General features: G+C 42.2%; 1 protein-coding gene across 1 annotated transcript in view; it reads right to left on the bottom strand.

Moving 5' to 3' along the window:
- Nucleotides 1-543: 543 nt before the first annotated feature.
- TBX19 (T-box transcription factor 19) overlaps nucleotides 544-17044 on the bottom strand; it is a 42166-nt gene continuing 25665 nt past the window's right edge. Inside the window, exons 3-8 of the mRNA XM_077155740.1 lie at nucleotides 16520-16654; nucleotides 15489-15550; nucleotides 10465-10526; nucleotides 7858-8046; nucleotides 5530-5665; nucleotides 544-1913 (exon numbers count right to left, since the gene is read on the bottom strand). Of these exons, the coding sequence (XP_077011855.1) occupies nucleotides 1619-1913; nucleotides 5530-5665; nucleotides 7858-8046; nucleotides 10465-10526; nucleotides 15489-15550; nucleotides 16520-16654 (879 nt within the window). The 3' untranslated portion in view covers nucleotides 544-1618. The remainder of the gene's footprint in view (nucleotides 1914-5529; nucleotides 5666-7857; nucleotides 8047-10464; nucleotides 10527-15488; nucleotides 15551-16519; nucleotides 16655-17044) is intronic.

Here is a 17044-nt window from a genome sequence, read left to right as displayed (position 1 = left end):
AGCCCAAAAAGGCAGCTGCTGCGGATGCCTTGACAACTGCTCATCTGCCCAGGTCTGGGGACCACACTCTCATGTCATTAGCACATCAGTACTGGGTAGAAAACACAAAGGAAAACAAACGAAACAAATGATTTTGCTCTTTGGATTTAGTAAAGATCTTGGCTGGAGCAGTGACAGAAACTCTGTTCTGAAATGAGCATCCTGGAATATTTACTATCCTATTTCTCTCACCCAGGCAAGTAGTTTCCAGGCCTGGCTCTGTGAACATCACACGGCCCAACTGTTTGAAATGCAGATTATGGTTAGGTGTAGGGTGGTGGCTGGAATCTGTATTCCTAACAGGTGCTCCAGGGTATCCCAGCACGGGGAATCTGTGGACCAGCATTTGGAAACTACTGTTTTAGCACACCCTGGTCTCCTTAGATCATCAGTCACTGAGCCCTGTTGTGCCTCAAATGAAGACACCAGGGTGACTCCCAGCCAGCTCCATGACCATCCCCTCAGCACTCATAATGAAGTGCTTCACACCAATTCATTTCAGCAGATATTTATTGGGCCCCTATTCTAAGCAAGGCATGGGAGGAGGTTCTGGGGTGGAGAAAAACAAGATGGGTAGGCCTCACCCTCAAGGGGCTTACAGTCTAGTGTGGAGAAAGACTCACTTGCAGCTAACAAAAATACAAGGCAGCATGTGATGGGTGCTATAACAGAGGCGAAAATGGTATAGGAGCAGGAAAAGATCCAATATGCTCAGGCAGATCAGATGTGCAATGCGGGGAGTGGTTTCAACCAGAGCCTGTAAGATGGGTGGGGTTCGCACAGGTAAACTGGAGAGCAAAGAACACTCCAGGCACAGGCAAAGGTGTGAGGGTGAGAAAAAGCAATGAATGTCCAGAGAGCACAGAGATGTCTGCCTTGACTCCAACAGAGGATGCTAGAGGGGTACCAAAGGAAGCTAAAGCTGGAAAAGTGGTTTGTGGCTAGACAGTAGAGGCTCGCCTTCTGATAAGCAGATTTGACTTCATTCTGAAAACAAGAGGGAGCCATCAAAGGTGTGTGAGCAACAGAGTAACATGACCTAATTTCATCAATTCCAGCCCACTGCTATGAGTACCATATTATTAGCTCTGTTTTTTAAAAAGTACACTGTTGACTCAGGCTCTCTCTTGGCCTGAAAACAGAGCCAAGCAGAGCCCCATAGCCAACTTTCCAGAGCTGCAAAAAGCTAAGAAGCAGTAGACTTAGATGAGATGAACTTTGAGCTCACCTAACACCTTTGAACCAACTCCACAGAAGTGAGGCCTTCTAGGACCACCTCAGAGTAAAGGGCAGGGCACAGGGAAGGTATTCAATGAACTTTTGTTGCCTAAGCATGGCGTGGATAAGCTGGAGAGAAAATGGGATTGCCAAAGAAAAGGGCAGAGAGATGGAAGTGACAGAACCAGCATCATCCAAACCAAGACATATCCTGTTAGGACTTCTGGTAATAACCCACCCCGCACCCCAGCTCACTTGGTGGGGAGACCCTGCCATCTGCCTCACTGGAATCAGTTGACAGGGGTTCTAAGCACACTATACATAGCAGGTTCTCTGCTGACACCCTTCCCTGGGATCCTGACTAACCATCCAATGAGGAAGGAGAATGGCTCCCACCCCCACCTGGGCCACCCCAACCCGAGAACGGATGCGAGGCCACAGCAGTCCAGGTGGACACAGCAATGCTGGTCAGCGAGGGCTCTCCCAGGACCTCCATGCCAGCGGAAGTGGGTGTTTGGGTGGAGAGCATAGGGTGGGGCGCAGTCACAGTTGGGTTACCCAGGAGAAAGGCTCCCGGGGAGCTGGCGTGCACCTCGGAGCCCGGCCCGGCAGGACCCCCGCCACTGTTGCTGATGGTCCACAGACACGGGTAGGGGCTGCAGAGACACAAAGGGAGAGTGTGTATGAGGACCCCTGGAGAACAAGCACGGGCACAGTGCTGAGAAGAGTAAGCTGCAACCGAGAAATCAGGATTTAAGGGATGATTTTGATTACTGAATCATTATATAGATATTCCTTTTTGCTTTCTGGTATATTGGAGGAGACAAGGAAATTCCTGAAATCCCTAAATTGTAATCCAGCTGCCTTGATCTCGGATAGTGATTATTCAGCCCTTATCTTCTGTCCCTGTGATTGTAAAAACCTTGTGACTAACCTTCATTTATACTCATTTATATCCAGTTTTTCAAGTTTACAGTCTTGTAATCACTAAAGACAGCCCTTAATGTTTAGTAATGAAGTGTCTTGTCCAAAATTATCTTGATAACTGAGACTGGATCTGTCTGACATGCATAGTAGCTTAGACTTCAGCCTACAAGTCACCTATACCTCATTATAATATTAAACATCATACCCATCCTCTTATTAAGGCTGCCATTTTCTTACATACATTCTGTGCTAAGCATGTAATCAATCTGTGCATGCTCAATAATTGGATCACCTCTAATTACATAATTTGGGGCGATTGTGCTCATTATACTAAAACCTGCCCATCTTTTTCACTACTAAAACTATCAGAATTACTGCAGTTTAAGGAGACAGATTTTGGGCCACTAGGCTATCAGCTGTCCTACTACATGCCTAGTAATAAACTTTCTCTGTTTGAAACCCCGGTGTCTCAGGAATTGGTCATTTGAGTGCATCAGGCAAAAGAATCCGTGGCCTTTGTCCGGTAACACTCTAGGAAGCTCTAGGAAGAGGACAGCTGACCATGGCTTTAGCCCTAACTATGAGACAGATTGGGTGTTTCTGCAGAAAATTCCGGGGTGGCAGCCAGGCGTGGTGGAATGAGCATAGGACAAGGTACCCTAAGACCTGGGTTTTCATGCTGGCCCTGCCACCAGCAAGCTGTTCGATTTTTAACAAAAGTTTTTCACTTCCCTGGGCTTCCCTTTTTGCTTATATAAAATGGGCAGGGAACAAAACAGGGATACTGAGATTATGTGATCTGTGAGGACCTCTCATTGGCCAAGAGAGGAAGCATGGCATGCAAAATAGCCAGATGTCTGCTGTCACAAGACCTGGGTTTGAATCCTAGCTCTACCACTTCTCAGTTCTGAGAACTTGGATATTATTTAAGCCTCAGTTTCCTCATTTTCATGATCTGGAGTGATAATCATACACACACACACACACACACACACACACACACCTTACGGGGATTGTTTTGAGGATTAAATGAGAACATGAATATACAGTGCCTACATGCTCAGTAAATGGTGGTTGGTATCATTAATTCTTCCATTCCATAAAGCAGAAACCTGAAGTTCCTGGGTTTTGTCTGTCAGCTCTAGCCACCGGCAGGAAAACCTGGGAATTGTACCACTTCCTTTGGCTTCTCTTATTCTATTCCACTGGTTCTCAAACTTGACTGCACATTGGAATCATCTCACAAGGTTTTTAAAATACTAACGCCTGCATCCCATCCCTGAGATTCTGATTTAATTAATACAGTATGCGGCCTGGAATTCTTAATGGCTTCCTAGTTGATTTTAATGTGCAGCAAAGTTTGCTCCATCACATAGAACCCTGATAAAAATGATTCACAGTTAGAACTGGTGAATGATTGCCGATGTTTTGAGCCTTCAGTTGTCACTATGTTCTGACTTTTTAGAGTTTCTGCATTGCCTGATACTGCATTGCTTGATAATGGGCTCATTACACTAATGACAGAACTGAACACATTTCTTTTCCTCTAATAAAATCTTCATGGAGGCAGGAATGGGTTAAACACACCAATGAGGAAACCAGTGGTAGAATGCCTTCCTTCACCCCTTGCCATGTTTCAGATGCCATATACCTCCCCAGACCACATGGAACCTGCAGGAGCCCATCCCCTGACCTCTTCCTGCACCAGCTCAGCTTGTTGGGATTCTAGCCTGAATCTCCACAAAGGCTCTTCTACAAGACCCTTCAGGCCCCTTTCTGATGCTTTATGGGCCAGTTTAAAAGCCACAGGCCCTGGTATACACTACTCACTGTGTGATCTTCAATAAGTTTTAAATGCCTCTGAGCTTTAGTTTCTTCACTGACAAAATGGAGATTTTTTTAATACTTGTCTTGTAAATGTCTTTGAGTAGTACAGACGGCTTATATGAAGTGTCAAGTAAAGAACTTGGCTCATGATTGCATCATATCTTCTACAACAGTTTATGTTCATTCTTTCTCTTTCTGCCACAGAACAAATCAGTGACTTTCCCTCACATGCTCTAGACCAACACTAGCCAATAGAAATATAATGCAGCGTAATTTTACATTTTCTAGGAGCCACGTTAAGTAAAGTAAAAAGAAAAAGGTGAATTTATTTTTAATATTTTATTTAATCCAATATATTGAAAATATTATAATTTCAACATGCATTCAGTACTAACAACTATGAAGGAGATTTTTACATCCTTTTTTCAGATTAACTCTTCAAACTCCCATGTGCATGTTATACTTACAGAGCATCACAATTTGGATAATTGCACAATAGCCATTTTGTGACCGAAGTCTCCTGCATTAGACACACAGCTCTAGGCCCTGGCAGTCCACAGCGACCAGACTTACTGATCAGATTCTGCACTTTAACAACATCCCCAAGTGATTCTAATGTACAGTAAAGTTTGAGAAGCACTGCCCCAAACCAAAGTTCATCACCTTCTCTTAACTTTTTCTTTCCTTGAGCTACAAATCACAAGAGTTCTGACTTCACCCAGGTCCTTGCTTTTCATTTGAATCCCTTTTTTGACCTTTTCAAAATTCTGCACACTCATGTTGAACATAGTATCTGACATTTACACAGAATTTTGCAACTTATGAAACATTTTTTTTTTGCATTTTCTAATTTTGATGCTCATTATAACCCTTAACAGTAACTCACATTATTTCCATTATACAGATAAGAAAGCTGAAGTTTGGTAAGGTTACAAAAATTGTCTACAGTAAGGAAGTCAGTAGGAGGTGGAACTGCGACTCAAAACCACATCTTTCAGACTCCAAAGTCTCTTCTGTTTCTACTCTACCACCCTGATTTCCAGAATTCAGAATTAAATGCAGGTCTCTGGTATGAAAATTGTGTCATGGGTCCTACAAGCTACCCTTAGCCTTACTTCCTGTCTCCTTCTGAAGATATGAACAATCGAGGGTCTTGAATTCTCAGTGTGTTCACATTTTTCCCCTTTAGTCCCTAATTTCATTCCCTAGTTAGTATCTGTCTGCCATTATCTCGGTTTCAGTACTTTTGACTGGAAGGGAACAAATGGTCCCAGGCTATAATGTTTTATCCCTTTTAAAAATATAATATCAAAGCTACAAAGGGTACTTTCCTCCCATCATTTCTCCAGGCAAGAAAGGTCCATCCTGTGTCACCTTCACTTCCTAGTGGCTTAGCAATCAGGACAACAGCTTAGACCAAGTCACCCTCCGGCCCTAGGGAAAGGGAATGAACTAGAGTCCTCAGTACCAAAGGAGACCCCCTGAGACCACCAATGAGCAAGCTGGTGGGCGTCTTACCTAGGCCCGGGATTGATTGTTCCACTGCTGTGGGGTACGGACAGGATGCTGGCATGGGGTGTGGAGGACAAAGAAGTCCAACTCTCAGGTCCCGAGAAGACTTGCAGATTATTGCTTGAGCTTTCTATCAAATTCACTTTGGGGAAATAACAACAGTTCAATGTATGGATCACATAAAACACATAAAGATAGTAACAAACGACATTGTCCTAGGGCAAAATACAACCATGGCTTGTGCTATGCTACAGCTTGTTAGTACTATCTGAGGGAAACAGAAAAGAGGGAGGAACTTAATGCCTTTCATATCTAAATCTTCAGAACTCCTTCTTTGCTCTGTTTTATAGAAGAAGCCCAGAGAGGGGGGGCGATTTGCCCTTTTGGGCACAGAGCAAATTAGTTTCACCACCCTCACTCTCCTTTTAGAATAGCACATTTGCATCCACTCCAGCTCTGCCTAAAGGCCCCCAGAGTCCCAGAGGAGATTGCTGAGGCCCAGTTCCTCTTTTCCCAGGGATCCCCAAGAAGATTTCGACATCTCAAAAATAGTGAGCGTGTTTTACTGTATGTTTTTGAATCTGCATCTGCATAAATAGAGAACACACACTTGATGGAAAATGGAAACAAGAAAGGGAGGAAGGAAGAGGGGTAAAGGGAGAGAATGGAGGCAGATTCCCATATATGTAATTAGCCATGTCATTCCCTGTCTAGAAACCTTTGGTGACTCACAAGACTCTTCCTGATTGGGTACTTGCAGCCTCTTCGCCTCACTCAGCTCCTACATCTTCCATCTCACCCTCCTTCCCACTATACTCTTCAGATCTTTTCCCCAGACGATCCAGGTTCTTTTGCCTTTCCATGTCTTTGTTCATATGTCCATACTGCTGCGTCTGCCTGGAATGCCCTTCACCATGCCTCATGTCACATATCATCCACCTTTCACAGGCCCATTCCCATCTCTGTCCTTTCCTAGTCACCCTTCAAAGCTCAATTTAAATGTTAACCCTTCTGGGCAGCCTTTGCTCTTCCACTAGATAGACCCAGCTGCTCTTTTCCCTTCTTTCCTGTGGCACCTTGGCTTGAATGTTTTACAGGGTATTTCTCCAACTTTAATGTGCATATGAATCACCTGGGGACCTTGTTAAAATTCAGCCGCTGATTCAATAAGTCTGAAGTGGAGCTCAAGAGTCTACATTTCTAACAAGCTCCCAGGTGATACCGCAGGTCCGAGAACCACAGAAAAGCACTCACCACATTGTATTGTGATTATTTGTTTATGTTCTTGTGTAGCCCTGAGCTCCTTCAGGGAAAAGTCTGCATCTTACCCACCTTTCTATCCCCACTTCCTAGAAGAGTGCCTGGTGCATAGCTGGTGCTCGAAAATGTGTTTTTTGTGCTGACCACAGGAAAGAGGATGCTAATTTGGTTCTGAAATCATTAAGCCACATGGTCTCCCTCCCTGAATCCAGCTGTAGGGGTTGCCAAGCATAGCAGGCTAAGGGGCACAGGAACAGGTAGCTGTAACCCAGGAAAGCTCTGTTGCAAATGCAGAGCTCAGGGTGTCAACAGTAAGGAGGCTGTAGCGTTAACATCCTCTGTCATTTCTCACACCATGAATTTTTTATTAATTTTATATAGTGTCGACCTCCTTATATTAGAATGCAATCTCCATGGGGGTAGGGATATTTGACTATTTCGTCTATCTGGTTTCCCTAGTGCCTAAAACAGAACCTAGCACACAGTTAACCCTCAGTAAAAGTTGGTTGCATGAATAGCTGGATGACATTTTAGCCCCTTTTCTTTCACTTCCCACTTCCTTAGTACAAATATATTCACCAGGCAAGACCTGGGCATACACAAGGCCAAGGCAGACAAGGCAGCAGTTAATGAGAAAAGGTACACAAACAATAGCACCAACTTAAAAAATAATCAGACTGCCAAAGTCATGCCTCCATTGCATGCCTCCAATTGAATCAAACTGGGACTGAGATCCAGAGACCTTCCTAATAGATCTCCAATCCCAGGACAAGTATTCCCTGGACTGAGCCATGCAATGAAACTTTGGAAAAGAGCCTTGGTGAAGGCAATAAGCTCAGTGTTTCAGCCTTAACTTGGTTATTAAAACAACAGCCTGAAACTGCTCCATCCACCAGACGCTCAGGGATGAGGCCTTTCACCTCCATTGTATTAGAAAATATAGTAATATTTCACATATATACCAGATATATTAGCTGAAAAGAGTTCCAGCTTCAGATGCTTCTTTTTTACTGTTTATCCATTTCTCTCCCCCCACCGCCCAAGCCCCAAGGTTTAATTAGCAGAGCCACACACCTGTGGGAGAATGGTTTCTATGCATGTACGCAGAAGGGTAGGGAGCCTGCCGGTGTCCTCGGAGGCCAGGGCAATGCTCACAGCCCTGGTGGGAGTGGGGAGCAGGCAGAGACAAGGGCGTAGCATACTGGTAATTGGCATTTCCTGCTGTGCACACTCCCTCCGGGTTGGAAAAGATCCAGCCTCCCACTAGAATGGACAAGAAAAAGATACATATGGACTCTTAATTTCCATCCACAAAGCTGCTTACTGGCACATTTGCAGGTCTATGTCTCTGTGAGATATACCATCATCCCTGCTGCTGCCCACCCACCCCCCACCCCCCTTAGCAGTAAGTTGGCTTCTCTGGAGATGGTAGCCAAGTCCCTGTCAAAGTTTGGAAATGCTCTTAAAGAACATTAGAATCATAAGTTATGTAAAATACAATTTTAATACAGAGGGACTAGAAATGCAAAAGTTCAATTGTTTCTGTCTTGCTTTAATTAAAATAAAAGTCCATCTAGGAGAAGTGTATTAGATGTCTATGTAACTCACCAGTCTGCAGCTACTAGGGAATGTTTAACATGGTTACGCAGGAGTGAAGTCCTCCCTATTTCTGCTCAGTGGGGCAGTATCTTTAGCTCTCACTCCAAGAAGGAAGAGATGATGCCGCCCATTGCCACCCCACACAGTGGGCGCCACCATCACAGAGAGAGAGAGATGGAGCTAGCATATTGGAAGGCTGCAAATTATTTCATAATTAGTGAAGATTCTGAACAGAAGGATCTGTTCAAGAATGTTCATAGGCAAAGACTGAGTCTTAGTAACTCAGGTCCTCAAACAAGAAGCATATCCTCCCACAGACCAGATCGCAATGAGAGACCTGCAGATGGGGATTCCGAGAGGACAAGAACTGTTCTTTAAGAATGTTGATGAAGGATTATGAACAAAGCTTCAGTATCAAGAAAATGAATAGAGTTTGGTATTAGAACCCACTGTCTTTGCTTAATACTTTTTATGTAAAAGTAAATAAACTGTTCAGAGTTCACTTTACAGTCATTTTCAACAAACCCTTTTGTCATCTTCCTTTCCCATTATTAAATAGACACATGGCCCAAGGGTCTCTCCCTGGCCAATAGAATCAAAATTCTGATGTCCAGTGGGCAAAGCCAGGCATGTAGAATCAGGCTCGGTCCGTTTAGCCTGCCACATGTGATAGACACCCTTTGAGAAGTTTGCTGAGAAGACTGTAAGACAGGAACTTACAAAGGGGTTGGTTCCCACATGGTCCTAACCTACAAAAAGGATTTTTGTTCCATGTCACTTAAAAATATTTTTTGCTTTCCTGGAAGCTGCTTCTCTTTATGTAGCCATGTGTTCTGATTGCCTGCAATTCACCCCACTGGTGAAGGGGGATACCCTGCCCTAAATAGTTCGTTATGGCTATACACACCACACCTGACACTGGACAGATGAGAATGACAGCAGTTTATTTGTCACCTATAGTCACAGCCCAGGGAAGTACACCGTACACCATGCAGGATTCACGGGTGTTACATTCAGGAGCAAAGTGAACCAGAAGAGGCTGTGGGAAGCTGGCCATAGGGGTGGGTGTGGCTTTAGTTCTCAAGGATGTGATGGCTTGTTTGAATAATCTCACGGACAGGCCAGGAGGTAAAACCTGTTAGGGTGAAGATTCAATGGAGAGTACTTATCCCGTTAATAAGGGAAAAGCCAGGAGGGCAGCCTTTCCCAGTGGATGGGGCATATTTATTGAGAACAGAGGTATGCAAGGCTAGGCCTTCAAGCCTGTCAAGCACTTGACATTTTAGGTCTTACAATACACTATGCTGCCACTTCTGGGATGCAGATTGCCTTAAGGTTTACGGGAAAGAGGGCGTGAAGAATTCCATAGGTGGAAAACTGCAGAAGGGATCTTAAAATGTGGCAGGGTTCTGGTATCCCTGACCACCACAGTTCTAGAAGGGCCCCTCCACCATGAAGTCTCCTCTACCAAACTGGGGCATGGAAAGGGTATCACCCTGTTAGGAACATCCAATGCTGCCTGCAGGATCTAAGATGTCTTACCCCAGCTCTCCCTACAGCCTTCCAGTCAACAAATGTACACTCGTCCTCACAGGATCTAAGATGTCTTACCCCAGCTCTCCCTACAGCCTTCCAGTCAACAAATGTACACTCGTCCTCACATGGGAAGAGACTTCCTTAGGCATGGCCATGGTGACCAACTCCAAAATTAGCAACTACTAAGGTCAGAGGAAATCCAGAACAGAGAGGCAAGAGTGGAAATGTACGGTAAGAAATAGCCCAGAATACACTTTTAAGAGCACTTAGCCTAACCAACATGAGAAGCAGAGACTAAGAAATTCATCATTTCCATTCTTATCTCCTGGTAAATTTGCCTTTAGTCCCAAGAAAACTAGTTCTCTCCACAAATTCTGGAAAGGGCGTGACCTTGTAGTGAGTGGAAAAATAATATCCTGTTGGGTCCTGGAAAAAAAAACTGGAATAGACCTTAAGCAGTCAAGACAGATAAAAAGTCTAAGTGTACTGGAAGGTCTTCCCTAGTATAGCCCCACCTCCCTCCCACCCACTTTTCATCCAACTCACGGTGAGAATAGGCCACATGCTGGCTCTCAGAGATAGTCTCTGGAACATCTTTTTGGTGATTCCTGAAAGAGTAGTGAAAGTGCACCATGACTGCCCAGTTTATTTAAAAAGTTCAGCATAGAACATGCCCAAAATTCTCTACGGAGACCAATACATTTCATGGAATAAGAAAACCAATCACTTTTCTTCTTGAAGCTGCTCTCCTTCTCCCATCCCCCCAAACTTGGGGTATTTATCTACTTGTGCAACTTCTCTTTGAACATAACCATATTTGTAGTTACCCCAGTTTAACTTGATCTCACTAACTTGTGGTCATTGCTCCTGCCTGCCAAGATTACCGAAACAATAACAACAGCTAACATTTGCAAGGGGCTTCAGGGCAGAATCACAAACGTGGTATGCTAGCTCCACCAAGAACTCTGTGAGGAAAACATTTTTATGCCCACTTGGCATATAGGGAAAGTAGATCCCAGGGAGGTAAACCAAGATATGCAAGGTCAAAAAGCCAAGAAATGGCAAAGCAAGGGCTCAAAGACAGGGCCTTGTACTCAAAATCAGATTCTTTGTATTGTACCACGCTGCTGTCATTTGAATTTCATAGAGCTTTCTGTTATCTGAAAAAAATTTAAGTAGGTCTTCTATATTATCAAAGTTTGCTTAAATATTGAACAGGACAGATCCCTGTAATCATTTTAATCATCCGTCCCTTAATCTGGAGCCTTATCAGAGCTTTTAGGATAAAAAGAAAAGATTAGACCGTTTTAAAAGTACTGAAAAGATATGAAATTCAGGCAATAAAATCATAGTTATACTCTAGGATTTGTTGATAGAAAAGTTATTGATAAGCACCAATTTTTTTTTCCTCAAACGGAAAGGAATGAAACAGAAATGGGAAGTCACTGGCCCAAAGCCAAAAGGCTGGAATCATCACTCACACCGAACAGCTGCTGACGTCTGTTCTTTCTGACCTGAGAAATAGGAACGTCCCCACATTACTCACCTTCCCTAGGTTGAACATACTTTAAAAATAAATATTTATTAATAGACCACCAAATCTATGGTCAACTGATTTTTGACAAGGCCCCCAAATCCTCTGAACTGGGGCAAAAGAGTCTTTTCAATAAATGGGCATGAAGAACTGGATATCAACAGCTAAAAGAATGAAAGAGGACCCCTATATTACACCCTACACAAAAATTAACTCAAAGTGGATCAAACACCTAAATATAAGAGCTAGCACCATAAAGCTTCTAGAAGAAAATGTAGGAAAGCATCTTCAAGACCTAGTAATAGGAGGTAGCTTCCTAAACTTTATACCCAAAGCAGAAACAACAAAATAAAACAAATAAATAAATGGGAACTCCTCAAAATCAAATGCTTCTGCACTTCAAAAGACTGTCAAAAAGGTGAAGAGGCAGCCAACTCAATGGGAGAAAATATTTGGAAATCACATATCAGACAAAGGTTTGATTTCTTATATATACAATGAAATCATAACACTCAACAATTATAAAATGGGCTAAAGATATGAATAGGCGTTTTTCTGAAGAGCAAATACAGATGGCTCAAAAGCACATGCTCATTTTCACTGGCTATAAGGGAAATGCAGATCAAGACTACAATGAAATACCACCTCACACCTATAGGAATGGCTGCTATTAAACAAACAGGAAACTATAAATGTTGGAGAGGATGTGGAGAAATTATAACACTTAGCCACTGCTGGTGGGAACGTATAATGGTGCAGCCATTATGGAAGACTGTTTGGTGGGTCCTTAGGAAACTAAATATCGAGTTGCCCTTGACCTAGCCTAGCAATAGCACTACTTGGTATATATCCAGGAGAGCTGAAAGCAATGACACAAACAGACATTTGCACACCAATGTTAATAACAGCATTATTCACAATTACCAGAAGATGGAAACAAACCATACGCCCATCAACAAATGAGTGGATCAACAAAATGTGGTATACACATACGATGGACTATTATGCAGCAGTAAGACAAAATGATGTCCTGAAGCACATGACAAGATGGATGAGCCTTGAGAACATAATGCTGAGTGAAATTAGCCAGACACAAAAGGATAGATTCTGTATAATTCCACTTTTCTGATCAGCATAAAAGTATAATCAGAGGCTTATATTATAGAATATAGGGGACTTAGAGATACATAGACGCTAGAGATGGGTGAACCATTAGCTAATGAGGTTGTACTCCAATGTAAGGAAATAGATAGGAGTGAAGGTGGTTTTCTAGTGGGTCTATAGGTAATATTACCATACTGAAGATGAACAAGATTGAAAGGGGTTGTATAGACCTATACATCCCACTGATTAACACTAGAAATATGAATTAGTTCTCGAAAGAATGATGTCAAAGATATGATTTTTGTACAAAGAATGTTTAAGTCCAGGGTTCATGGGGAAAACTGCTATTACATGCTATGAGCTATGTTCAAAAGGAAGCAATCAGCACTACCATAGCAACAGCAGATGTAAATATTGGGGGGAGGGACAAGAGTTAAGAGGAGGTTTAGATTTCCTATTTGTCTAGGGTGTGTTTATTGGTTTTCTTTCTCTTGGGAGCAATGAAATTATCTAAAACTGAGAATGTTGATGGACTGTGGACTTTGGGCCCTCTACGTGATGCCCAATAAATGCAGGTGGCTGAAGGATGCACTGATGGAAAAGTAGACTGGCGAACAATGGCATATACTTATGAATGAAGGTTGTGCTGCTACAAAAAGGAACAAAGTCATGAGTCATGCAAGGATGTGAATGAACATGGGAGACATTTAGTTAGACAAAATAAACCAGAAACAAAAGAAGAACAATGGTATGGTCACCTTTAGAAAATGCTTATAAGAAAACAGGCCTATCCTGTAAGCTATTAGAACAGATACACAAAGTCTGGAGTAGTGGTTATTATTTCTGGACTTTGAGAGGCTGTTTTATATATATATATATATATATATATATATATATATATATATATATATATAACCTGATATTTAGAGATAAGAACAAATCTAAACAGATTGGGGTTAAAGTAATTCAGAACATAGGAGTAAGGAAGACAGTGTCCATATTTTAGAAGAACACATGCTCTCTGAGACCAATGGAAGAAAGGTTTATTTGGTCTGGAACTGAAATTTTCTGTAGTGCATAATCTAATTCAACCTATCTGTAGAGTTCATTTGAACAATTGAAACACAGGGAGCCCAGAATAAGAAAGAGGTCCTTTAATCTTGTATAGATTATTTTAATGCCTGGATACATCCTAGGGTATATCAAGCAGATAATCAAAAAGTATTAGCAAAGTCCCCCGAGGGAGGGGAGAAAGAATATGGAATTATTAAACCTGACCATCAGGGAATCTCCTGATACTGTGTCAAACTTTAGGGACACCCAAATCAATAGGCCATGCCCTCGATCATGAGGCTTACTCTTGTGAAGCTTATGTAGGTAGTGGAGAAGTTTAGACTACCTATAGGCATGTCTAAGGGTTACTTCTAGAGAACTCAGATGTGGCCTCACTGTCTCTAAGCTCAACTCTGCAAATGAAATCATTGCCCTCCCCCCAACATGGGACATGACTCCCAGGGACGAATCCAGACCTGGCACTGTGGGAGCAACAACCCCATCCTGACCAAAAGAGGGAAAAGAAGTGTAACTAATAAAGTATCAGTGGCAGAGAGAGTTCAGATAGAATCGAGAGGCCACTATGGAGGTTACTCTTACGCAAGCTTCAGTTAGACCTTGCTACCTATCATAACCTGCCACCCTCTACCCAGGACCATTCTAGTCAATCCTAAAGAACACCTAGGGCAATTTATAAGATTCCACAAGGGTTCCAGGCACTAGAGTAACTTGCCAGAAACCTACAACCTCCAGATTGGTCCCTAGTCCAGATAAGTCTTGAAACCTAGCCCAGCCTCTCCAGAACATCAGATAGTTCCATCTCCCTACCCCATATCAGTGACAGACCCTTCCAACATGAAAATTTAGAATTGCTATAGCCCAAACACCCCTAAGGAGAGGGATAGAAAGACTAAGGGTGGTGGTGGAGTTATACAGAAAGATAGGATTTAACAAATGAATATGAATGCTGTATCATTAAATTAGCTATCTCTTTTAATCTCCAGTATTTTAGAACAGCTAGAAGTAAAAACCTAAAATTATGGGATTGTAACCCATGCCAAACTCTGAAATTTGTTCTACAATTAATTGTGATGCCGTGCTTTGAATTGATAGGTTTTTTTTGTATGTAGGTTATTTTTTGCAAAAAAAAGTCATTTGTGATGATAAAAAAAATTTAAGACCTCTAGCCCCCTATATTATAGGGTAGCTAGAAGGAAAAATATAGAGGATCTTATGGTAGCCCATGACAAACCCTGGGATCTAGCTTGTAGCTATTTGCTGAAGAGTACTTTGAAAACTATTGCTTTTTTATTTCTTTGCTTTGTATATACAATAAAAAAAAAAGTTAAAAATTAAAAAAACTATAAAAAAAATAAAGTGAGAAAGATTGCCTAATTTGCCTAAATACATTTGTCTACATTTATTTGAAAATCTTGATTATAACAAATCAGCGATTTTGCTGAAATGAAGACAAAAATAAATTGCATGAAATAAATGATCAGATTTAAATATATATATATGTATGCTTATTAAAGTCATACTATTTAGAGGCAATTTAGGAAAGGGCAGAGTGAATTATTAAAAATACAAATCTTCTCACTTTTTAAAGAAATGTGGCTATATAACTAAAACAGGGTTAGTAACATGTTGTCACCTAGAGGTTATCGTGGACCCCAACTAAAAAACAGATATTTACACTTCCATGTGGATATAAATGGGAAAGTGATATTCTTAGAATTGTCCCTTCAACTAGCTAAGAAAATATTTCTATCAAAGGTGAAACTAGCCCCGTTCCTTTCAAGATAGTCATAAATTTCAAACTTGCAGAACAATTCTTGCAAAACAACTCATAAGATTTTACTGAGATTTTTCTACTCACCTTTCCTTGGCATCCAAGAAGGCTTTGGCAAAAGGGTTGTACTTGATTTTGAGAGCTGTTATCTTGAGTTTACAAAGACAAGAAGCGTTAGTGAAAGTGGAGTGTGCATGGGCAGACAGAACCCTTTGTCTTTACAGGTGAATTTCTGTAAATTCAGGATAATTCCCCTCAATTTTTTTCTCCCTCCCAACATCTCTTCCCTCACTCCTGCATAAATCACTATTGCACTGTCTCTGGCAAAGAACATTGTATTGTGGCATGTGGTGGAAATGACAAATGCAGTATGAGGTGAGCAAAGAAAGAGCAAAGCATTAGAAATGGCCAAAGGCCTGATGTGCTTAGCCTAGCAGTCATTCTTTTATGCATTCATCCTACAGCAATCATTGAGCATCTACCACGTGTCAGACACCTCTCCAGCCGCTGGGAACACCGTGGAGGATAGCACAGGTATGACCCTACCTCTCTTGGAGAGTGCACGCTAGCATCAATTCTCTAATAGAAATCAAAGCTTAATTCTTAAATAATCACTTAGGCACTGGGCTATGTTAATGTAAAAAACAAAACAAAAAACAAATTGTCACTTCCCCATCCACTGTCACTCTTTATCCCCCTTATCCTTAGGCTGCTTCATTTTTCTTTAGTCATCTGACATCACACACACACACACACACACACACACACATTCAGAGTAGTCCCTTCCACCCCTGCTCTGCCATGTCCAGAACACACCCCAGCCCTGTGCAGGCCAAGGGCACATCAGAACCTAAAGACAAAGACTCCTGGATTTCTGTTCGCTTTAAAGCAATGTGCAATGACTGCTTTCTTGACTCCAGGAAAAAAAACACAGATGGGCCTTTGGCTAACAGGCAAGAGGGAGTAAAGAGCAGCTACCCAACTGCTTAACTTCATCTTTACTAAGTGTATCTGCATTCTGGAAAACCTACCTTTCATCCAAGCTTGGTTATGGCAATGAAAATATCCCACCCCACTGCACTCTTCCAGGTGACATTTACACACACACACACCCTTACCTCCTCGTTCTGATACGCAGTCACAGCTATAAACTGGGTTTCAGGGAAGGAGCAATTCATCACCATTCGGTGGGAACCTCCAACACGTACTATGTGAACCTGGGGTTCATATTTATGCAGAGAATTCAACATTATCTGTTGAGGAAAGTGAAGAAGAGAAAGAATGGCCAAGTCTGGCATCTCACAGGTGAGAGATGGGTCCCAAGCTCCCAAGCTCAGCTCCCTCCCAGGTCAGAGATACAGGCCCTCAAGTCCTAGGCCACCTGAGCTGCCACCACACCTCCCCCAGGTAGCATAACATGGGAGCAAATGTGGGGGTTCAGGGGAGGGCTGCCAGGGAGGAATCTTCTAAACAATGATCAATTTTCTGGCTTCCTTTTGTTCTCCCTGCATTTTCAACACAACAATTTGAGTATCTGACATTGGATGGCTGCATATAAACCACTTTTGGTGATTCAAAGGAAAGATTTATTGAAAGTCTCATGTGAAATCTGGTAGGCAATAGTTTTCAACTTCATATTTCAA

Source organism: Tamandua tetradactyla, chromosome 4, assembly GCF_023851605.1.
Source record: "Tamandua tetradactyla isolate mTamTet1 chromosome 4, mTamTet1.pri, whole genome shotgun sequence".
Taxonomy (NCBI): Eukaryota; Metazoa; Chordata; class Mammalia; order Pilosa; family Myrmecophagidae; genus Tamandua; species Tamandua tetradactyla.
This window is presented reverse-complemented; position numbering and strand designations above follow the sequence as displayed.